General features: G+C 36.9%; 1 protein-coding gene across 5 annotated transcripts in view; it reads right to left on the bottom strand.

Annotated features, from left to right (window-relative positions):
* The window catches only part of scube3 (signal peptide, CUB domain, EGF-like 3), a 458024-nt gene that overhangs the window by 71984 nt on the left and 361313 nt on the right, over positions 1-24727 (bottom strand). For 3 of the 5 annotated variants that reach the window (XM_051924638.1, XM_028797022.2, XM_051924637.1), the window contains one exon: positions 6898-6945. The exons of the other annotated variants lie outside the window; for them this stretch is intronic. In XM_051924638.1, coding sequence (XP_051780598.1) covers positions 6898-6945 — 48 coding nt within the window. The remainder of the gene's footprint in view (positions 1-6897; positions 6946-24727) is intronic. 5 annotated transcript variants of the gene reach the window in all.

Here is a 24727-nt window from a genome sequence, read left to right as displayed (position 1 = left end):
CCATTCAAGGGGAGTCACCAGGATCTGGCGTAATTCTAATTTCCGATAATTCAGACTGAAAACAGCACATTCGTGGTAAAGTTCTTCTTAGGAGCAAAACAGATCTTGGTGTGATTATACTCTGTAGGTAAAAGTTGTCAGTAAAAAAATATCCCCAATATCAAAGAAAAATGTAATAGAGGGACTGGACCTCAAGTAGGACTGAAAACCCTCAAACATTAAGTTGTATTAGAGGGTACATTTCACTGTAACCTGTGTAAGTGACACCACTACTACTACTACTACTACTACTTCTAATACTACTTTGTTTTATATGAAAGTAACTGTTTATTTCACTGAGTTAATTTAGCTTATAGTAACATGGTCATCCTTAAAGAACATGCCACTTTGTATTATGGCTTCAAAAAGATTATCTGTCTCACAGGAACCCTGTCAGTTTAGCACTTTGATAGGGTTAGATCAGCACATTCTTTTTCAACTTTAGGTCTTGCACCCTTCAGTCAGGGATTTGTTTGTAAGTGCAGTTGCAAATGTGACATTGATGGCACTGATTACAGGAGGATAAAACATTGCAAAGCTCACAGCAGAAAAACAGGGAGATGTGGCCATATTACAGATGAAGATAAGCAGCTCTAGGGATAATACTACCAAAAGGAATAGGCGAGGAGGCAGTCAATGGTAAAACATTGCATACTAACAAAAACATAAACAAGGGGAATAAAAAAAATAATCAACCAGTCATGTGAGTAATAATGAAAGAAAAAAGAAAACAGAGAGAAATAAGAAGCAAGCAAGGTTGACTCAAAAGAAAGAACTGGTGTAGTACAATATACTGCAGCTGCATAAAGACTAGCTAAGTTACTCAAGCATCAGGTGATGCTGGAGCAATTGTCATTGTCCTTCAATAATTATACAGATAAGTGACACATGACTGAGGCATGACAAAGATTATGTTTATATTTCAGAACTAGAAAATGACTGTCAAAAACCTTGAGTTATCTTAAAACAGAGGGATTAAGATACAAATAGAAATTAATATAATTGAGGGGCTCTCGTAAGACCTGAGTGAAAATGTTATTAGAACAATTGGTTGGAGGGAAATTTAAAACAGCTGTCAATTTCCATTTGTACTTTTGTGTCTTTAAAGTCCTAGTTAAAGCTATCTGAGTGAGAATTTAATTACATTAATTGAAGAAAGATTACTGTCTGCTTCAATGCATAACTTCTCCCTCTTTTAACGCTTTAAAACCTATGAAGACAAGTCATCCTGTAGACTCTGAACTCAAATAGATAATCTAGGTAACTACAGACAGGCAGGTAACTTACACAAGCTCAATTCAAAGGAGAATATTAGTTTTAAGTGGCTGACTGTAGTCAGATCACTGAGCTAGACAAATGCAAAAACACATGCATGATTAAAAACAACATTTATACTCCTATTTAGACTAAGTACATATTAATTAAAGAAAGGGTTTTTGGAAGAGTTTTGTTGCTGCTTCATTTGAGACACAGATTAAGAATGATTCAATATCAAAACTCATGAAAATACTATCCATTTCATTTTTGCATTTTAATTGTACATGATCAAGAATTTCTTACTGGAAATGGTTTTATTTAATTGGCGAATTCATTAAAAACAGTTTATATTTTGAATACCCATAACACGTAATTAAGATAGGCAGCATTGCATTGTGCTATTATGCTGTTTATTTAAAAATAATTCTGATTCAAAATTGTGTCAAAGTGTAGAGAGAGAGAGACAGAGAGAGAGAGAGAGAGAGAGAGGTGCTACAAGTAGCCCACAGATCACAGTGCTGCCAAACCTGCTAATTCGTATAACACTTTCCTATGATTACATCATTTTTCATAATTTTATGACGATATTAGATGTTATGTCTGAGCAGCAAGTTACTTTATGATAAATGGTCTCAATTGTGCTGCAAATGGACTGTCATCTATATTTTATTCAAATGCATATTCTTGTGCTTGCATAAGCATAATCCTATAGTCCAAAGGTATGCTTCCAGGTCAGTTAGTTTCTCCAAATTGATTTCGTACAAGTGGGTACATCTGTAATCAGCATTCCATACAAAACAGATTTCCTTCTTACTCTACAAATGTTCTTGTCACATAACCTACTTATACAGTTGAGGGTCTTAAGGAGACAATTGTCTCAATGGCTGTTAGATGGAACGTAACCCTTGTCTGGATATCTTAACCGTGCTGCAATTAGTAGTGGTGTCAGGTGTTTTAAAGATGCAGAATAATTAATTCACGATTTTGTTTTTATTCGACTAGATTACTGTAATGCACTCCTCTCAGGACTACCCAAAAAAGACATCAATCGATTGCAACTAGTGTAGAATGCAGCTGCCAGAATATTAATTAGGAAAAGAAATTCCGAGCACATCTCTCCAGTTTTGATGTTACTACACTGGTTTCCTGTGCCATTTAGAATTGACTTTAAAATACTGCTTATGGTTTACAAAGCCTTAAATAATCTCGTTCCATCCTAAATTTCAGAATGCCTCTCACCTTACACTCCAAATTGTACCCTTAGACCTTCAAATGAGTGTCTGCTTGTAATTCCAAGAGCTAAACTTAAAAGAAGTGGTGAGGCAGCCTCCTGCTGTTATGCACCTAAAATCTGGAATAGCTTACTGATAGAAATTCACCAGGCTAATACAGTGAAGCTCTTTAAAAAACTGCTAAAAGCCCATTATTTTAATATGGCTTTCTTATAGCTTCATTTTAGTTTAACCCTGATATTCTGTATATGCATTTAATTATCGTTTTAATCATGGCTCCACAATTACTAATTCCTACTTTCTCTGCTGTTCTTTTTCCGGTTTTCTTGATCAAGGCACCATGCAGTCCCTACACTGATGGATTGAAGGCCAGATGTCAACATGACCATCATCATTTAATTCTTCCACATGAAGCCTGAAAACCATGAGGACTGATTTAGATCATTTATGTTAGAGAGAAAGCCCAGTGGGGCCTTGGTTGTCTCGTGGCCGTGGAACCCCTGCAGATTTTTTTTGTTTTTGTTTTTATATAATCCTCCTGGCCATCGGATCTTAATTTATTCTTTGTTACTTAGTATTGCCTTATCTTATTCTTATATTTTTCATTTTTCTTTCTTCATCTCGCAAAGCACTTTGAGCTACATCATTTGTATGAAAATGTGGTATATAAAAAAAGGTTGTTGCTTTTGTTGTTAGAGGAGATTTGCAGAATATTTTTTCTTGTGAAAAGTGACGGCATGTTATGTAAGCATAGCCTGCTAGACATTTCCTACAACAAAACTTTAAGTACTAGCAAGGCAGGTATACTTGTATGAGTGAGTACAAATCTTTCTAGCATAACCATTTAGACAGTTCCAACAGGAAAATCTTTATTTCATGATGGGCAGGCTTAGATGAAGGTGAACAATTTAGTCATTTCGTTTTTGGCCATTCTGCATCTATAACAGCCTTTTATGGAAAGCAGCCTTACATTCTTTTACTTTTAAACATTTACAGTATGGGTGACTGGAAATAATTTCTGTTGGACCAAGAGTGTATGTATCTGTCCTTCATCTTTGTAATTTGAAAAGAGCTTTGATAAAAATGATCTTTATTTTATAGCCCTGGATAATACTTTTTACATTTGGAAGGCCTGTAGAAGTTAAGGTGTTACCTATATTTGATCCTCAGTCTGTTGGTAATAAGAGAAAGGTAATAATATAAATGAAAAGGTAACCCTAGTACCTGTGGTTTTGCTGAGGCCTACAGAGAATACTGTAATCACAGGATGAGAGATTTGTAGGGGGATAACTAACTCCTGTAAAAACGGCCTATTGTGGAAAAACGCTCTCTGCCTTTAGAGAATTAGATTGAAGGTATCAGGCCTGAAAAGGGGTAATTATGTGAGAGAGACGGCTCACTCTAGTGTGTCAGATATACTGAGGCTCATTTACCTTGCAGAAGTACAGTTAACCCTAATGTTTCAGACTTGTAGTAGCTCAGATAGCAGCAGTTTGTCAGTAATTAAAAAGGGTAATTAAGCCTAATGTTCAGGGCAAATATGTTGACTTTGATTTTAAGACTGGTAATCTTGAGAGAGGCAGTTAACGATAATGTTGTAGGACTGTTGAAGGGCAAATATCTCTGGTGTTTCTAAGCTACAGAAATGCAGTTAATGATAGTGAGAAAGAAACACTGAGGCTTGAGTTTCTGCGTGTATACATTAAAATCATGTAACAACAGTTTGTTTACCATTACACTTGATTACTGATTTCATACTTGGCTTTCAAGAGAGCCATAGTAACTCCTGATGTACACCCTAAAGCCTTGTAAGTCACCCAGTCATGTCATTAACAAAAAAGAAGCACCTATTATGTTTATAGGTATGGTCAGTGGAGCCAAATATTTAGATGGGGAGAATTTTACCATATTAATGTTAAGAAGAATTTAGTGTCTTCAAATACTTGTTTTGGAGGTAGAGACAATAGTATGGGGAACAACAGCAATTCCTCCTTGTATGCTTTTGTTGTCTGTGTCTTTTTGAAGAATTAGGATATCATACACTCACTTTATACACTTCTGTTTATTTTACAATTATTGGATAGATCCTTTGTTTAATCCATTCAATAAATACCTTCATTGAATAAAAGCCATTTTACTTTTGCTTCACAATTCAATGCACTAATCATTTCCCATTTGCTCTTAACTTGCTTTTCACAGATATCTAGAGGACACATTCTGTTTCACAGAAGGCATGCTGTGGTTATTGTTCCAATGGTTGACGCCTCTTAGAACATCTGTATGTAACAATAATTATCCTATAAATCTATCAATACTGGGCACAGAAAGATCTGTCATCATAATTTAATAGTGCACCTAATAGCATGTAAACTTTATGTCATTAAAGTGCAATCAGCAATTTACATTTTCACTTAGATACCAATGCAATAAACCATACTGTAGACTACTGTGAAGATTTGCTTGACTACATTCTTGAAGACTTTAGCACACTGACTATGCATGTCTGCAGCAGTGCATGCTATAGGTCTTGAAATTCCGAACAGATGTTTTTCATGGACAACAGCAGTAATCATTATGATGTCATATGGCTAAAGGTGGTGAGCATTCAACATTTTCTCCAATAACAGCTACCTGAAGCTCATCTTAAAATCTGGCAAATGTCTAAGAAAGAGACACAAGAGGTACTTTCAATCCAGGAGGGAAATGGCATCTGAAATTTTTAATTATTTAATCTTATTTGGTGTTATTAATAAAATACTTGCTTAATTAGACCACTCGTTTAACTTTTGTAGTATTTGAACTTAGCCAGCAATATGAATGTGGAAATCCCAGAATAGATTTGTAGTATTTTCCAATAGTATAGATTTTAGGACTATATTCACACTGATCACTTTCAGGTTACTTATAAGCAATTGTTTGATCTTTAGGCAGATAGAACCAGAGAGTTTATAAATGTAATCTACAGGTTGCAACTCATTTACATGTACATTTCTTTAAAAAGAGTACATTATCATTTGCACCTGTGATTATCCATCAAAAGAAATTAGTAACTTTTAGGTGGTAGTAAGTGAATAACTTAAAATAAACATATTAATACTAATAATAAAAGAAAAAAACATTCCAACGTAAAAAAGCATATTTCAGCACTAAACTTTGCACATCCTGCAACTTTTATGTGTAAAATGAAAAAAACATGAAGGATTTTGAGAAATTATTGTTTTTTCATACTCTCTATGAGCATGAAACATGCGGGTAATGCAGCTTTGAGTACCAAACTGACCAAACTAAAAAAAGAAAATGTACATGGAGACAAATATGTGCATCAAACAGCAAAATTAAAAACAATACTAAAAAATGAAGTAAGTGTGTTACAAACTTCCACAGTAAAATATTTGTACAGTCTGATGTGTATCATATTATGTACTTATATCACAAATTAAATCATACTTAAAGTATATGGAGCACATGCATATGCTGTATATCTGTAGACAGCATACACAAATACATGCACCCATATTTGCATAAAATATATGCATATATACATAAAAGCACACCAATTTTATACAGTAGTATGTATATACAGATACACATAAGCATGTGCAACATACACAAAATATACACTTTACACACATACATACATACTTACACACTAAACATTAGTACACAAACACAAATGTATACATTGAAAGTCATACACATAAACAAAAACAAAGACATGTATCCTTGCATCTTACCAAAGACAGGGCTTTTGATTTTACTCAAATGTATCCCCTTGTCAAACTGTGAAATCCACACACATGCGCAAACACATACACTCAGACACATATACGTGCACTGGGAACAGAACAAGCATGCAGTTAGTTGGTGATTGCTATTATCCAGAGATGACACGCTCAGTCCTTTGAGAATGCTGTTTCAATCATTATACAGGCTGAAAAGTAAAGAACCAATACAGTGGTTTGCTATCGCAGTTGTAGAGTGAACATTTAGACAGATTACTACAAAACTGAGAAAGTTCAACTTCTATAAAATTGTAGGATTGTAGGTTCCTTCATTTTTTCTTTCAAATTATATAAGTTCCTTTTACCTTTCAAATTATTTAAGTTTTCTTTCTTTCTTTTAATGCAATGCAATGCAACAATTGCATAATTTGATCTGGACAACCCTGTACAAAAATGAGAAAATCAGCAAGGCCATGTCTACATGTTTTGAAACAGCATTCCTAAAGAACAAGAAGGGGAAACTGGTGAGCAGAACCCTTTGGAGTTTAGTGGTGCAGTTAGCGTGCTACCTTAAAACCCCTAGAGCAGCACACTGAAGGAAAGGTGACAGCAAAACCACATCCAGGGCAGAGAGCAGACATATTTACCATTGGGTAACAGGTGTGTCGCTGCTGGCTGCTGGGCACTTCTTTCCCCTGCACACATTATAAAAACACCGGTTTAGTGTTGCCAGGCCCCTGGGACATCGAGCTTGCCATCATGCACATGTGTGTCTGTACAAGAAGCGCCAGGAACAACAGAATGAAAAATTGAAGACATGAAATCAGGGTCTTGATGCTGCATAAGCAAAAAGTCTGGGAACCTGGAAGAATGCTTTGACCACAGTCTTCTCCTGCCATTGTGTTGTTTGCACACTTAGCCTGTGAAGTCAGAAGAAAACTGCAGTGTGCTGTAACATTGATTTATCCCAGCGTGTGATCCTGAAACAACTACGCCTATCTGTGGACTGATCATCAAAAACATGGATGTAATTGCATTATAATTCTGTACCTGTTAAGCACTTTGGGATGAGAGTAACTATAGAAAAAGAAATATACAATAAAGTGTGAAGCTCAGCAACTGTTCAGGCATGTTGGTTATATTCTTCACTTTCACTGAATTGTATATTTATTACATTTTTTCCAAATTCCAATTTACATTAATTAAGCTCTGCTATGAATGAGAGATGCATCACTTGTATTTCTTTATTATCCACTAATAAAAATAATGAGCTCCTACATACAGATGGAACACAACTAAGTTTTAACAAATGTTTTAGATCAGTTATACCCACAAAGATTTGCAAGTCATATGTTAAAATGCCTAAAGGTTTGAACTAGGAAGTGATGATGTAGGGTTCCCTAAATAATTGATGCAACACATCTTCCCATGAACTAGAAGCCTATGTATTTCACTTAAAACTGTGCAAAAAAGCTATCACAACTAAATATGCCATATGACTGACCAATTTTAGATCCACAGCCTGAGTCCAGAAAGCGGAAATCAAGAAATTTCATTAAATTATGAGTTATGTTCTATCTATCTATCTATCTATCTATCTATCTATCTATCTATCTATCTATCTATCTATCTATCTATCTATCTATCTATCTATCTATCTATCTATCTATCTATCTATCTATCTATCTATCTAAAAAAGTCAAATATTATAATACAACATCACACAGATTCAAGACCAAGTAAAAGAAAACAGATTCTCAACATATCAGCTGGATCCTGCCTGTATCTCTATACTTTGTGCCAGTTCTGACAATAGTGCACCAATTGTGGAAACAAACAATTGAAAGAACCCATAAACCGCATTCAGCATGGTGTTCACTAGGAAAAGGCTAAACATAAAATTAAGTTTGTTAGTTGTTTGCAGTATGGTCATTTATTGGCAATGGTCTATAAAACAGAATCTTGTCCATTTATTTCACATCACTAAATAACTGTGACCCCGAGCAGTTCAGTTATATGCTTGCTCTCCAACTGCAGAAAAATATAAACAATTGTACTTTACAATTTTGACAAATCAGCGTGAGATAGTATTCACAATGGAAGTGGTCTAGATAAGATGAAATATGTTTATTATATGCAGTGCTAGGATGTTTGACTGTAAATCATACAGTTACAGGTTCTGCAAGTAATTTAACCTGCCAGTGCTAATATTGTAGAAATATGGAAATAATTTGCAGTGAACCTGAAAAGTACTTTGTCATTTTGCTTACTATGGAAAAGCTATATAAAAGTTTTTTAAATTAAAGATTAATTTGGCAATTGGTCATGGACTATAAATCAGTCACTTAGCTTGCAAGTAACCATAGTTTATGTGCTTACAATTTGTAAGTTGCTTTCAACAAATTTGGGGCTAAACAATTAAAATGTAATGACATAGTGTCTTATTTGTTAAACAAAGCAAATATAATGTCTACAGCATTTACACATTACAGATACACAGAGGCCTGGTTTGCCACAGTAGTGTTTGATATTATTGGCATTTTAATTCACTTCTGATCCTTCCTCTTTATTAAGGTTATATCTTTTCCCATGCCTACATTTTATGAATACGTCAACAGCATTTTCTTCAGACCGAATATGATGACTGACACTTCTTTTTTAGTATCCACCAGTACCAATACAATTCCAGTGAGACTGGAAGATAGTATTTGTTTATGTCCAACAACTGTCAACTTCACTGTTATCATCAAATATAAGACTCAGGATTTGGTATAAAATAATTAAAAATCAAACAAATAAGTTAAAGTAGGGTACATTAAATGGATTACATTAGAACACCATTTTAAAAATGGCTCAAATTTCACAGAAAAAAATAAAAATCACATGCAATTAAGGTATGCAAACCAACCCAACATTGTCTTTCAAGATGGGATGTAATAGTACAAAACAGTGTTCAGATGAATTTGGCTAAACATAACAAGAACATTTCTCTTACTAGTATCTCATTTTTTAGGATAGCTAGCTCAGAGGCACAAAGGTATACATGTCAAACGTCATTGGGGAACATCTACCACTGAATAGGTCTATGAATTTTTTTGGAAAAATAAGTGGAAGGTTCCTTTTGATGAACACAAGCATCTCTGCATGTTCAGGTGTAAGTTTGTTTCTGGTTTCATTAACAATATGACAGTGCACTAAATAATCTCTCTCTCTCTACACTATTGCATGGGGCTGAAAGGTATTTCCTTCATATCTGAGACAAAGTGAGGAACCAATACTGAACCAGTACTAAATTGGTTTATCTGAAAGAAAAACTGTGGTATCTCCTAGGTATGTGTCCAGCTGTATGGCAACAGCTACTGGAATACAGTGCATTGATGCTGCTGCATGTTCATCTACAATCTCATTAAACGTACACTCCAAACTACTACTTGGCTGGTCCTTCCAGAGACATTTGGCAGGTGGTGCTGCATAATCCTGTCCAGCTGCTTCTAGGCCACGCAATTCCTGTAGCTCCAGCAACACCACCTCTTTAGCTTCTTTGGCTATATTGATATTTCAAAAGAACTGGTCCTTATATCTATAACAGGAAACATTTTTTTCTGATGATATGCTTGCCATTTTTATGTATATTCATTTGACCATTTTTGATACTTGAAAACTATTTATTTAAATAATTGAAGAATTTTTTCCTAAATGCTACATAGTTATTTTAAGAAATTTTGGCAATTAACGATTTGCCACGCGGTTACTGGTATCCCGGCAGGGGCAGAACTGGGATCCTTACCCAGCAAGGATGCTAATAGCATGGAAGGACTGGGGAAGATAATGTATTCGGGGCATTTTCTTCCTCAATATGCTAGGTGGAAGCCTCCCTGGTTTAGTATTTCTACTCGGACGCCTGCAGGGCATGCTGGGTATGATAGTCCCAGGGGGCAGCCCTACTGGATTCCATGGGTTCCACTGGGAGAGCTGAAGGGATGCACAATCCCTACTTTCTGGAACTTCTGATTGGCCCAGAAGTAATTCCATCAGGATATGCCCTGCCACCAGAATTATTCCCAGATCTCAGATAAAAGGAGTTGTTTGACTTCAGCCAGTCGTGACAGAGTTAAGAGGAAGAAAGCTTGCCTGAAGGAGTGAAGTACAGAGGCGGAAGGAGTGCAAATTGATGAGTATAACTTGTGGTATGGAAAAAGGTTATGTGAGAAAGCGTTCACACAATAAAACTGTTATACATCAGAATCTGTGCTTGTGCTGTTGTGTTGGGTGTTTGGGGAGCTGTTGACCACTATATATAGGTGAGAATGTGATACATTCCTTTGAACTAATATTTAATAGCGAGTATATGGAACCTTAAAATAATGAATTGGGATAGAAATATGTGATCCCTCTTTTTTTAATTTTTATTGATTATAATTAGAAACAGAAAACATTCCATACAGTCAAGTTAAATTTAATAAATCAAAGCAAAATTCAACCCCCACCCAAGAGAAAGAGAGAGGAGCCAGCAACCAAAGCTACTCTATAAATAGAGCAAGAAAAGAAGAGTATTCTTTTTCCATGAAATGGAAGCTTATTCTAAAATGTTATTGATTAGATCCTGCTATATTTTAAAAACATTTTGAACAGATCCTCTAACACTAGAATCCCTGAAGCTTATGAATAAGTTGTAATTCCTTAAATTCCTTCGCACCTCTTCATCAGCGTCTTTGTCTTGCAAATGTGTCAATCGGTAAGTTTTCAATACATAAGTTTTATGTTCAGTGCTTGTTTGCAGTGTTAAAGTAAATAAAAAAACTCTACACCAATAATGCTTCATATTATGAAACAATAATGAAACACAGCACAGATTCTATTCCATCATGTTCTGTCACAAACACATGCATCGGATACTGTGTTTTGCAAAGAAACACACTCTTCACATCCACAAAAAACACATTTACTTGTAATATGATCCGCTAAAATTAGTATGTACATTAAGTGACTCTTGAGAGTTTCATTTCATTTATTAAAACACAAAGTGACAACCACGCGTTTAACATGTCTGAATCAAACTCTTAAAATGCAAAAAGCTTAGAAGGTAAGAAAACATTTAATAGTTAATATGTGGAAAAATATGTATTGTAGTTTAAATAGTGAAGTCATTATTTTTCTAATTTTAAATAAGACAATCTTATCATTTACCATTTAGTTTCCCCATTAAAAATAGATTATGTGACCTAGAAAAAGCAAACAGTGGCACGTCCACATATGCTGCTTTTAAATGAAGTGCACCACACCTTGGATTGAGTAGAGTGGTGTTGATGAATGTCCTCTAAGTGGGAGTACACCAAGGCAGAAAATGGCCAACTATTTAAAGCCTGACTATGACAGCATCTGCAACATTTTGCTATGCAAAAACACCCTCTGCGACTGCTAGCTGGAGGTATGACCAACACCTGAAAAGCTTGGGACTCCAGCATCATAAATGTCTTTTATCATATTTTTGGCATTGTTGCAGACCACAATGGGCACATAACTTTTCTAAATGGCCCAAGTGCAAAACATTTCCTGAAATGCCTCTGCTACTGCTTTTTCTGTATGGGACTTGAAACAGCTTTCCATGCAGCATACACACTGGAGAGTGAAATTTCCATCTATTCACTGTGCAGTTAAGCGTAATGGTAGACACTGGACAAACAAACAAATGTCAATGGCGAAGCTGACAGCTGTTATGTCCTATACTAACCTGCCAACATAAAGTACCTTTTTATAAACTTGTGCATCCTTAGTAAGATGATCTCTGTGACATGGGCACAACTTGGAATGTTGTACTTGGGTTCTAATACATTCAGGAGGCACAGAAATCCCACATTATTAACAACTGACAGTGGTTGATTATCAAGAACAATATATTGAGCAAGCACTTCTTCTTTAATAAACTGCCTGTGGGTTATCGTATGACATTTTTTCTCTCCTTGCTAGTGTCTTCTGCAATGTTGGGTGATGCTGTGCAACACCAGATGCAATTTGGCCTTGCTCATTATTATGTTTACTTTCACAGCTTACAGTCCAGAAGTAAAAGAATTTCCACATTGCAGACATTTTGTGTGTTTTTTTTTTGTTTTTCTTTTTAAGGTTCACACAATCATGCATGCATGCATGTTAAAAGTATCAGTTATAGACATTGGGACATTTTTACAAGTACGAGTACAAAACATTACAGTAATCCCTCCTCCATCACGGGGGTTGCGTTCCAGAGCCACCCGCGAAATAAGAAAATCCGCGAAGTAGAAACCATATGTTTATATGGTTATTTTTATATTGTCATGCTTGGGTCACAGATTTGCGCAGAAACACAGGAGGTTGTAGAGAGACAGGAACGTTATTCAAACACTGCAAACAAACATTTGTCTCTTTTTCAAAAGTTTAAACTGTACTCCATGACAAGACAGAGATGACAGTTCCGTCTCACAATTAAAAGAATGCAAACATATCTTCCTGTTCAAAGGAGTGTGTCAGGAGCAGATCATGTCACAGAGATAGAGAAATGCAAACAAATCAATGTTTGGCTTTTAAGTATGTGAAGCACCGCGGCACAAAGCTGTTGAAGGCGGCAGCTCACACCCCCTCCGTCAGGAGCAGAGAGAGAGAGAGAGAGAGAGAGAGAGAGAGAGAGACAGAGTTTGTTTTTCAAGCAAAAATCAATACGTGCCCTTCGAGCTTTTAAGTATGCGAAGCACCGACATGCTGCACAAAAGATAGCAACGTGAAGATAATCTTTCAGCATTTTTAGACGAGCGTCCGTATCGTCTAGGTGTGTGAACAGCCCCCCTGCTCACACCCCCTACGTCAGGATCACAGATAGTCAGCGCAAGAGAGAGAGAGAGAGAAAGTAAGCTGGGTAGCTTCTCAGCCATCTGCCAATAGCGTCCCTTGTATGAAATCAACTGGGCAAACCAACTGAGGAAGCATGTACCAGAAATTAAAAGACCCATTGTCCGCAGAAACCCGCGATATATATTTAAATATGCTTACATATAAAATCCGCGATGGGCGAAGCGCGATATAGCGAGGGATCACTGTATATCATTATCGATATTGTTACATCCCTACTATATTTATCAAAATATCTGACCACTTGAATTTTTGCTGTTCATTACTGATATGTGAACATAATCTGGGGTGCAGCACTCTGGCTTTGATTGGTTCTGCAATCTGAAGACAACTGTTCTTGGCATGGTTATAGAAAATATCGAGTGAAGATTAAACTGAGATCTTTAATACAGTGTTCATGATTTGAGTTTTCACATGGTGTTAATTTCTTGAAAACAAGGTGTACTTTGCTGAGATTAAAGATCAAATAAGCCAAATGCTAGTGGGTTTTTGTCAATCTACTCTACATCCCCCTTTGTCCAAAACTGGTGGCCCTGAGGCTAATCCTAGAGAGCAATTACAGAAACTTATAGATTGCAGAGCTCAACTGTAATAAAGCTCAAGCAGGACTTGAGTGACTTGACTGATTTATCCTCAATGTATGAACAGTGTTTTTACTTTAGCAACCTGCCAAAGTCCTTTGTGAGGTGCCATAAAATTAAGAATGAATAAGTCAGCATGTTATTCAACTTAATTACTACTAATAGTGTAGTGTAGATGAGTGAATCTTATTCTAGGGATCATATAATGGTCTTAGGAGAGGGCAGAAAAACTTTTGGAAAGGGACATAAGAGACTGAAATACATTCAATGCTGAAAAACCTTCTGTTTTTACTATTAACAGAATGCTACCACTGAGTTGGACAATTCAGTAATTCGATAAAGGCACACCCACTTCTAGATGAAAACTGTCAAAGGAGACAAGTCCAAAAAAGGTGGCAAAAACAAAAAGAGCCACTGGACTATATTTTATTATAGATTCTGGGATGGTGTTTTCCATGAAAGACACTTACAGTATAGTATAAAACTGACAGACAGATGCTGCTATGCCGGCTGTAGAACTTAAGATTTGAATCTTTCATTTGATCTAATTTTAGATGAATGTAGACATTCCATGAGAGATGTGTAGAATAGGACCCTTATAGTTCCTGAAATAAAGTCATTTGTACTCTACAGTTTAAAATGCAAGAAAATAATTTTTAAGGTAAGAAAATTATTTTTAAAAAAAGTCAAATTTTTACCATAATTATACTTCCCCTATATTTTTGAGAACAAAAATAGGTGAACTGAAGTATAAAGACAGAAAAATAAAAGGTATTCCTTTTCTGTTGTCATCTTTCAAATATCATGAGAAGAAAATTATTCCTCAACACACCAGATTCTATTAATTGCGTGAATATGTAAAATATATGTAGCTGTATGAACTAAATCAAATAAAACTAATCATCGAGATCAATGTACGTTTCCTTAGAAAAGAGCTATTAAACAGTGCCATATGAAGTCCTTGAATGCTGTGCTGCCAGGTAAAAGACATACAATTTGAAACATAAACAAATGCCATTGGATCACCTTTTAAAAATAAAATCTTCAGTTACAATCCATGAACATTTTTCTCCTTAACGCCTATCTCTAACACTAAATCCCAACCATTCTACAACATGAACGAGAGAAGGGTGATGGAAAGGATAAAGAAGCAGGGTATTCTAAACCATTCTCGTTTTGCCTTTAAAATTTACAGAGGCCACCATTCAGCAATATTGTGGTCAGAGAGGTGTTCTCTTAATGTCTTCCAAGATACATAACTGAAAATTTTAAACACTAATTCATAAGTAACAAAACAATAGATGGGGCTATAGCTGAGATGGACTAAATGTAAACAACTCTTTTTCTAAATAAAATGTGGAAGGGAGAAACAGCATTCCAGAATGGCTATTATAAGCATTTGTGAAATCAAAAGTGCTTGGCGTATGTATGTGTTCTTAATCATCTTTTTTTTAATTGAACAACAGTGGAAATCCTAAGGTAAACTGGGAGTGCCTGCACAGAGGAATCACAGATTACAATGGCCAGGGAATCCAACAGCTCTGAAACAGGTATTCTTTTCGAGGTCTGTCAGAAAACCTGAAGGGCACAGTGATGATTTCCATATGTAAGTGGCTAGCTACATCAGTCTTGTATGGGCATGTCACGGAAAATTTATTTTTTTCAGCTTAAGCCCAGTGAAAACAAGTATCTCTGTTTACTTGTTTTTGAGTAACTCAGAGGCTGCAAATGGCTTCACTTTATTTATTTCCACTATTTTTCCAAGCAAGACTGGCATGCATTTTACCTTGTGCTCCACAGTGTAGACAGCTGAGATTTATCCAGATGTGATGAATTCAAAGCACCTCATTAAGAAGTAATTGACCGGCTCTAAATTGAGTCCTCAGCTATTTAAAGTGACAAAGGGCTGGAGGAGTACAAAGACTTACTGAAATTAATTAATTAATATTTTACATAGTGCCACAGGTTGCTTCTATCACTAATATTACATACTAAATAAGACCTGGTAGAAGGTGTCAGATGCAAATAACTGTATTTAGTTTAAGTTTTAAAAAATGGCTTCAATAGTAGAACCTATGGACGCTGGGGATAGACGCGTGTTATGGAGAACGAGAATGATTAGACTTGCTTTGTCAGAAAATGCAGGAGAAAACTGTCACTCTCTCATTACTCCATAACACAGGTGAAGACTCACAGCTGGAGATAAATGAAGAATACAAGAGATGTAGGCACACATAAAAGGGTTTTCCATGTTTGAATACTCCCGACTGATGTGGAGAGGGTTGTATTTCGAATACTGTCAGAACACCTGAAGGGCACAGTATTCATTTTTCTTAAAGGTGGAATTAATTAGATGCCACTATCTGATTGTGGGAGAAGGAATCCTTTCAAGCAAATATTACAGGGTCAGTTCCTTTCCTCTGTGACACCTGTAAACTTTGTAGTGTACTGTACTGCACAGCAAACATATTATTCTTACTAATAAGAAAAGAATTGCACCAGACCCAAGAGTGGACAATGATACCACTGTGACCTGCACAGGATTATTTCCTGTCTTGTGTCTAGTGCTTCTGAAATTCTTGCTCCCAAGCTTTGGAATGAGATAGCTTCTACTATCCAAACTGCTCTATATCTAGTGACTTTTAAACACCTCTTCAAAATGCACCTATTCACTATACATATCTTGGGACTGCTTAGACTTTCCTATACTCTTATCTTACACTGGATATCTGCAGCTGTAGAGATTTAATCAACAAGCAATCAGCTTTGATTATATTTGAGTATTAGATTGTCATCTGTTCTTGGGAGTAATTATGCGGCCTGTAACATCGTTCAGCATGACCAGTTTGGTGGTGGGTCAGTGATGGTATGGGGAGGCATATCCATGGAGGGACGCACAGACCTCTACAGGCTAGACAACAGCACCTTGACTGCCATTAGGTATCCGGATGAAATACTTGGACCCATTGTCAGACCCTATGCTGGTGCAGTGGGTCCTGTGCTCCTCCTGATGCATGACAATGCCCCGCCTCATGTGTCGAGAGTATGCAGGCAATTCCTGGAGGATGAATGAATTGATACTATTGACTGGCCCCCACGCTCGCCTGACCTTAATCCAATAGAACACCTCTGGGACATTATGTTTGGATTCATCCGATGCCACCAGGTTGCACCTCAGACTGTCCAAGAGCTCAGTGATACCCTGGTCCAGATCTGGGAGGAGATGCCCCAGGACACCATCCGTCATTTCATTAGGAGCATGTTGCAACATTGTCAGGCATGCATACAAGCACGTGGGGGCCATACAAACTACTGAGTATGATTTTGAGTTGCTGCAATGAAATTTCAGCAAAATGGACTAGCCTGCCACATCATTTTTTCACTTTGATTTTCGGGGTGTCTTTGAATTCAGCCCTCTGTAGGTTGATAATTTTCATTTTCATCAAACGATGTGGCATCCTTTCGTTCCTAACACATTACCCAGTCCATATTAGCATAGATATCCAGCATGATTTTTTTCCCCATTGAAATCTGATGCGTTTTCAAAGTGTTCCTTTAATTTTTTGAGCAGTTTATATATACATACAGTGGTGTGAAAAACTATTTGCCCCCTTCCTGATTTCTTATTCTTTTGCATGTTTGTCACACAAAATGTTTCTGATCATCAAACACATTTAACCATTAGTCAAATATAACACAAGTAAACACAAAATGCAGTTTTTAAATGATGGTTTTTATTATTTAGGGAGAAAAAAAATCCAAACCTGCATGGCCCTGTGTGAAAAAGTAATTGCCCCCTTGTTAAAAAATAACCTAACTGTGGTGTATCACACCTGAGTTCAATTTCCGTAGCCACCCCCAGGCCTGATTACTGCCACACCTGTTTCAATCAAGAAATCACTTAAATAGGAGCTGCCTGACACAGAGAAGTAGACCAAAAGCACCTCAAAAGCTAGACATCATGCCAAGATCCAAAGAAATTCAGGAACAAATGAGAACAGAAGTAATTGAGATCTATCAGTCTGGTAAAGGTTATAAAGCCATTTCTAAAGCTTTGGGACTCCAGCGAACCACAGTGAGAGCCATTATCCACAAATGGCAAAAACATGGAACAGTGGTGAACCTTCCCAGGAGTGGCCGGCCGACCAAAATTACCCCAAGAGCGCAGAGACGACTCATCCGAGAGGTCACAAAAGACCCCAGGACAACGTCTAAAGAACTGCAGGCCTCACTTGCCTCAATTAAGGTCAGTGTTCACGACTCCACCATAAGAAAGAGACTGGGCAAAAACGGCCTGCATGGCAGATTTCCAAGACGCAAACCACTGTTAAGCAAAAAGAACATTAGGGCTCGTCTCAATTTTGCTAAGAAACATCTCAATGATTGCCAAGACTTTTGGGAAAATACCTTGTGGACTGATGAGTCAAAAGTTGAACTTTTTGGAAGGCAAATGTCCCGTTACATCTGGCGTAAAAGGAACACAGCATTTCAGAAAAAGAACATCATACCAACAGTAAAATATGGTGGTGGTAGTGTGATGGTCTGGGGTAGTTTTGCTGCTTCAGGACCTGGAAGGCTTGCTGTGATAGATGGAACCATGAATTCTACTGTCTACCAAAAAATCCTGAAGGAGAATGTCCGGCCATCTGTTCGTCAACTCAAGCTGAAGCGATCTTGGGTGCTGCAACAGGACAATGACCCAAAACACACCAGCAAATCCACCTCTGAATGGCTGAAGAAAAACAAAATGAAGACTTTGGAGTGGCCTAGTCAAAGTCCTGACCTGAATCCAATTGAGATGCTATGGCATGACCTTAAAAAGGCGGTTCATGCTAGAAAACCCTCAAATAAAGCTGAATTACAACAATTTTGCAAAGATGAGTGGGCCAAAATTCCTCCAGAGCGCTGTAAAAGACTCATTGCAAGTTATCGCAAACGCTTGATTGCAGTTATTGCTGCTAAGGGTGGCCCAACCAGTTATTAGGTTCAGGGGGCAATTACTTTTTCACACAGGGCCATGTAGGTTTGGATTTTTTTTTCTCCCTAAATAATAAAAACCACCATTTACAAACTGCATTTTGTGTTTACTTGTGTTATATTTGACTAATGGTTAAATTTGTTTGATGATCAGAAACATTTTGTGTGACAAACATGCAAAAGAATAAGAAATCAGGAAGGGGGCAAATAGTTTTTCGCACCACTGTATACACCCACCCACATACAGTATATAAGTATAATTATAATTGTAATTAAAATGTTAAAGTAGCAGAGGAAGAAATACAATGTATAATTACGACAAAATTCTCATTGCAGATAGGCCAAATTGCAGGTGAAATCCTCTTTGTCTTGACTCTTCTTTGCTTTGCTCTTTTTCTCCTTCATCCGGAGAACAAAAATGTAGAACTTGCCCTGAATATCCACACTGAATTTAACAGGATACAAGACGCTGTCTCTGATTTCGGCCATAAGCGCTATTTAATTTTGCAAAATGCAGCACATTTAGCAGCTCTTGAAGGTGAAAAATCAGGGAAAATGTGAATGAGGTTATTTTCAAATATAATCTCTTGTTTGAGTCTGAGAACCAACATCAAATTTAGTTTAGATTGTAATTTGTTGAAACGTACAATGAGGCTTCTAGGTTTTGAGGTGTTTAATCCATGTACAGTGGAACCTCGGGTCACGAATGTCTCAGACCACGTACAAATCGTGTTACGACCAAAAAGTTCGCCAAACTTTTGCATCTGTTCACAACCACACACTCGGGTGATGAACAAGCCAGTTTCCCTTCCGGTTCGTATGCGCTGATGATTTCCGCACGTTTTCAGTCTCTCCCTGTGCATTCCCTGTGCAGCGAGCAAGAGAGAGAGCGTGAGCGAGCGAGAGAGAGAGAGAGCTGGCTGCATATGGCCGCGAAGGCAGATAAAGAATGCGCCGGGCTTGTTTTTAAAGAGCATTGTTTTAACGTTGTTGTATTTAATGAAGACTTTTTTCTATTGGATTTTAACCTCCACTTCACTTCTGTTTACAGCGATTGGTTCGTAGCATGCATTGTTGCAATGTTATTTTTCTTGGTTGTTTATTAAATTACGGATTTTTCAAATGTTCATGTTTTTCCCTGTGCTTAAAACTCATTAAAAAAAAGTGTTTACAGCAATTGGTTCGTAGCGTGCACTGTTGCAATGTTACTTTTCTCTGTTCAAGGTTTTCTCAGTGTTATTCAATGTTTTTACATTTAGTTTACTATTACACTGTGCATTCTATGGTATAATTAACATTATATTAACATTCTATGGTATAATTAATTTTTCTGCTTAAAAATCTTTAAAAAATATATTTACATACAGTTCTTACGGTCTGGAGCGGATTAATTGTATTTACATACAATCCTATGGGGGAAATTACTTCGGAATCACGACCAAATAGGGTTACGACCAGAGGTTTGGAACAAATTACGGTCGTGACCCGAGGTTCCACTGTATGAGGCAAGCTGCTGATATCACTGTGTCTGATTTGAAGTACTCTACAATTAGTTGAGAGAATAGTTCAACGATGAATTCCACTGGGTTTGGGCTTTCACAGTTTTGAGGGAGACCTTCAATTTTGATATTATTTCTTCTATATCCATCTTCCAGTGCAGCTAGTCTGTCTCCAAGCACTTTGTAATCGGATTCTGTAGCCATTGCTTTTTCATCAGCGGTGAAAGCCAATTGTTCAACTATTTCAATACGAGTCATGAACATTTGCTTAATATCTTCAAGCTGAGCTCCAAGTGCTCTACATTTATTTTCAAACTTGCTCATATTTTCCTGTATTTTTTCCTCAATTTTTTCTAGTATATCTTTAAAGTTTGCCTCAAAGTGATTACTTAAATGTTTCTCCAAGTATTTAATATCCTGAAGGTACTTCTCATTTGTCACTTTTATGTCCTTTATATCTTTCCTTATATCCTTTGTAATCTTCTTTATATTACTCTTTATCTCATTTATGTCCCCCCTGAGTGTGGTAGTTATTGTGGTGGTAATTGCAGTGATTGTTACCTTTAGCTCGAACTATTCGTTTCAGTCTTCTCCTTGCTCCATGGATGGAGTAGCAAGCCCAGTCAGAGTCGGTGCTGCTGACTCACTGTGGGTAGTTGACAGTGTGGAAGGTAAGGCCATTTTCAGTTTCAATGAACCTTCTGGAATCGATGAGGTCTCCTAGCTTGACTCATTCTCACTTTCACTCCCATTTTCACTCCCAGCTGGAGGCGATACTGCAGCGTCAGGTCCTGGAAGATCTGTGCTTTCACCTATCTACTCCAGATCAATCTCTGGCAGGCCATACCTTGAACTTGAGGCCTGTTTAGACTTGGATGAAGCTTTAGCTGTTTTTTCCGTTTCTCTCTGAGCCTTGTTTCTGCAACTCATGCTTATATATACTTGCATATACTGTAATTGAAGCCCCTCGGGCAGACTAAACACAGAATACCTCAGGATGATAAAACAAAAAAAGGAAAAATAACACTGCTGCTAACAGAGTTCTGCCTCAGATGTCCATCTCCCGAAACAGATGAGATCAAATCCACTAATGCACTTTGCTAAGCTAATTTTATACATTTGTATGTCAGCATAAAAAGACAGTATAATTCTTAAACAGAAATTAAGAAGAGGGTGGCACGATGGCGCAGTGTTAGCGCTGCTGCCTCGCAGTTAGGAGACCTGGTTTCGCTTCCCGGGTCCTCCCTGCGTGGAGTTTGCATGTTCTCCCCGTGTCTGCGTGGGTTTCCTCCCACAGTCCAAAGACATGCAGGTTAGGTGGATTGGCGATTCTAAATTGGCCCTAGTGTGTGCTTGGTGTGTGGGTCTGTTTGTGTGTGTCCTGCGGTGGGTTGGCACCCTGCCCGGGATTGGTTCCTGCCTTGTGCCCTGTGTTGGCTGGGATTGGTTCCAGCAGACCCCCATGACCCTGTGTTTGGATTAAGCGGGTTGGAAAATGGATGGATGGACTATGGACCAGTATAAGTGAGTGTGGGTATGTGCTTGAGTCTTACAACAGACTAGCACTCCTTCCTTGGTTGGCTCCTGTATTAAATTTTATAAAGGAAATTTTATGTGCGCTATTCTGTGGTAACCACACCTCCATTCAGAAGTACGTTCAACATGGAGATTATGAGATCATATAGCTATCATCTATAGGTAGTATGTACTTATAAGAAGTTTTTATTTATTGATGTTTTCCAAAGCCTTTTAAGCTAGATAGATATTTTGGGACCTTAAGGCCTATAACGATGGTGGCTGTGTTATGGAATATACTACTTATCTGTATGCTGAGGTCTTTCAAATGGATTTTAACCAATATCCTACTTTTTACAAGTGACAGCTCTACCATATTTTATTCTTGTTTTGTCAAAGTGGACAGTTTGATGACTGTCATTTAAGAATTATTTTGTGCTGTGCAGATTTTGCTGCTGTATTCCCCTGTAATAAATAGGGTTTAGAACTGCCAAATAGGATTTAGGATATACTGTATATGTAAACAGTACACAGTATATAGATGTCACAATAACAGAACGTTTGTATTCATTACCAATACCAGTGAAATTTACGATAATTGATACAATAGCATAAACAGAAATCCCATTCCATGGCTTTTTATTAAAGAACAATATAACAATATTAACAGTAACTGCTTTAAAATACTGGTATATCCATCATGTTACCTAACTATCACTTAAGTGAATTAGTATTGGCATTCATCAATATCAAAATACAATGCAAAGCTTGACTTTGTATGTGTAAATGAACAGTTTGAATGTGGTAACTAAATTATATAACTATAATTATTACAAGGGTACATAGGGAAGAGTGGACACTGCTACTTAACTCACATGCTCTCGTAATGTCTGCAGGATTTTTCTCCAGGCACTTATTTTTTTCTATGCATAAATACATGCAGGTTAGTTTGACAACAGAGTCCAAATTAGCTCACTGAGCGTATGAGTGAGCCCTGCGATTTAAAGGCATCAAATCTGCAGCTGATTCATACTCTAAAGTACTGTTGGAATAGACATTTGCTGCCCTCAACACTGAACAAATTTGAAAAGTGAATAATGAATATCATGATAAACTGGGAAAATACAGTGACACAGTGGCATAACTGTAGGCACAGCTTCCTAATAGCTCCAGATTCCTGGGTTTAAATCTTACTCCTGACACTTTCTATGTGAAATGTGCATATCTTTCTGATGTTCTCTGATTTTTTTTTCCTAGTTACTCCAGTTTCCTTGAACATCCTAAAGATGTGCAGCTTAGGTTGAATGATGACTCTACGGGATGCAACCAACATGACTAGGTAAGACTTTACTATAAACAGGTATGATATAACAAGAACAACTGTCAGAACTGTAAGCCAACAGGTAAAATGTGAGCCGGGATACAGTATGCTTTGAATAGGACTTTAATAAGTATAATTTGGTTTGAGGATGGATTATTTGGTACAGATGACTGGGACTAACATTTTTACAGCCATTCAAATTTTTGTCTAGTTGGACCAATGGCCATTCAGGGTTCAGTTTCAATCATTTGGAATTGCTAATAAGTAATCATATTTTGTACAGAATCTTTTATAGCAAGTAACCATTCCAAAATGAGAAGAATGTGAATACATTCAGATTAGTCAAGTGGTCAAAAGGAAGAAAGCAAATAGTTTAGGAACAAAAGTGGAGAAATAAAGAAGATAACCATTTTTAACTTAAAAACAGTATGTTACATGGGGTTCAACATGGATGATTTTCAGGTCAGTATGGTTATGTGTTAAGCACTTCAAAGACAAATTATGCTGCAAATTATGATCTGAAATAATAATACTATGCCACAAACCAGAGAAGTATCTGCATGCCAAATTTTTCTACAAAATGGATGGAAAACTCAGTGACTATTCAGAGTCTGACTTAGCTCCTTTTTAAATGCCACATTGTGTCTTATTGCTTAATTACTGATACATAAAAATCAATGGTAAAAAAATAATTTTGGAGGGAAATAAACTTGTTCATTTGTCAAGCCATTGTTTAAAGTTTTACCCATTATCACCCAGATTTAGACTTCAAGTGTCTTCTGGGGACATTTAGTACCTCTGAATAGTTGTTTGCTGGACTTTTCCACAAAGTGCAAGCAATCTGTATTTTATTTTAGTTCCCCTTCCTCACAAGTTTATTTTCAAAACAATTCAAATAAAAATGGGAAAAAAAGCAGTGCAGCCTCTTGGCTGTGGCAGTTAGCCTGAAAACCCTTATTATGTTCAAAGATTTTTCACAGGTGGCTGATGCTTAACTTGCTGACAGTTTATTTAGAGAAAAACATCTCTGTCACTATATTGCTGGATGACTGCATTCACTATCAAAGTTTTACTATAAAAATTACCTGACGGGGCAGAATGGTCTCAAACGCACATAATCAACCTCCTGCTGCTTGTCAGCATGGACTTTATGAGAGCCTTTACTTTGTATGCATGTCAGACCCCACGACCATTTGTATGGTTCACTCATATTCATTAACTGTTGGAGAGCTGGCTCTTTTGCTTCCTCTAATCAAGTCATTCACAAGAGTTTAAAAGAGTTTATTGTTGGATCCTACTATTTTTCTACTTGGGTTTACATGCTGTACTACAGTGTGAAAAGGACTTAATCAGTAAGCATTTATTTGCCTTTGAAAACACAATGTAAAATTTTCCTGTGAAAATACTATACAACATTAGAATAAACACAAATAAACAATAACAAGATGGAAAGTAACAGCAATATATTGTGTGTTTAAAAGAGCCTGCTCTGTCCTTTCTTATATAATTCCTATATGTTACAAAACCAGTCCAATCTGTCATTGACGTATACCCTCAAGTACATATAGTAGTGCACCACTTCTATATCCACTTTCTGAACAGTGACAGGACACAGAGGCTCTTTGATGTGGCATAAGTCTAAAACCAATTCCTTGGTTTTGCTGATGTTAAGTTACAGACATTACTTTCTGCACCAAGAAACAAA

Source organism: Erpetoichthys calabaricus, chromosome 3 (assembly GCF_900747795.2).
Source record: "Erpetoichthys calabaricus chromosome 3, fErpCal1.3, whole genome shotgun sequence".
NCBI classification, from domain to species: domain Eukaryota; kingdom Metazoa; phylum Chordata; class Cladistia; order Polypteriformes; family Polypteridae; genus Erpetoichthys; species Erpetoichthys calabaricus.
This window is presented reverse-complemented; position numbering and strand designations above follow the sequence as displayed.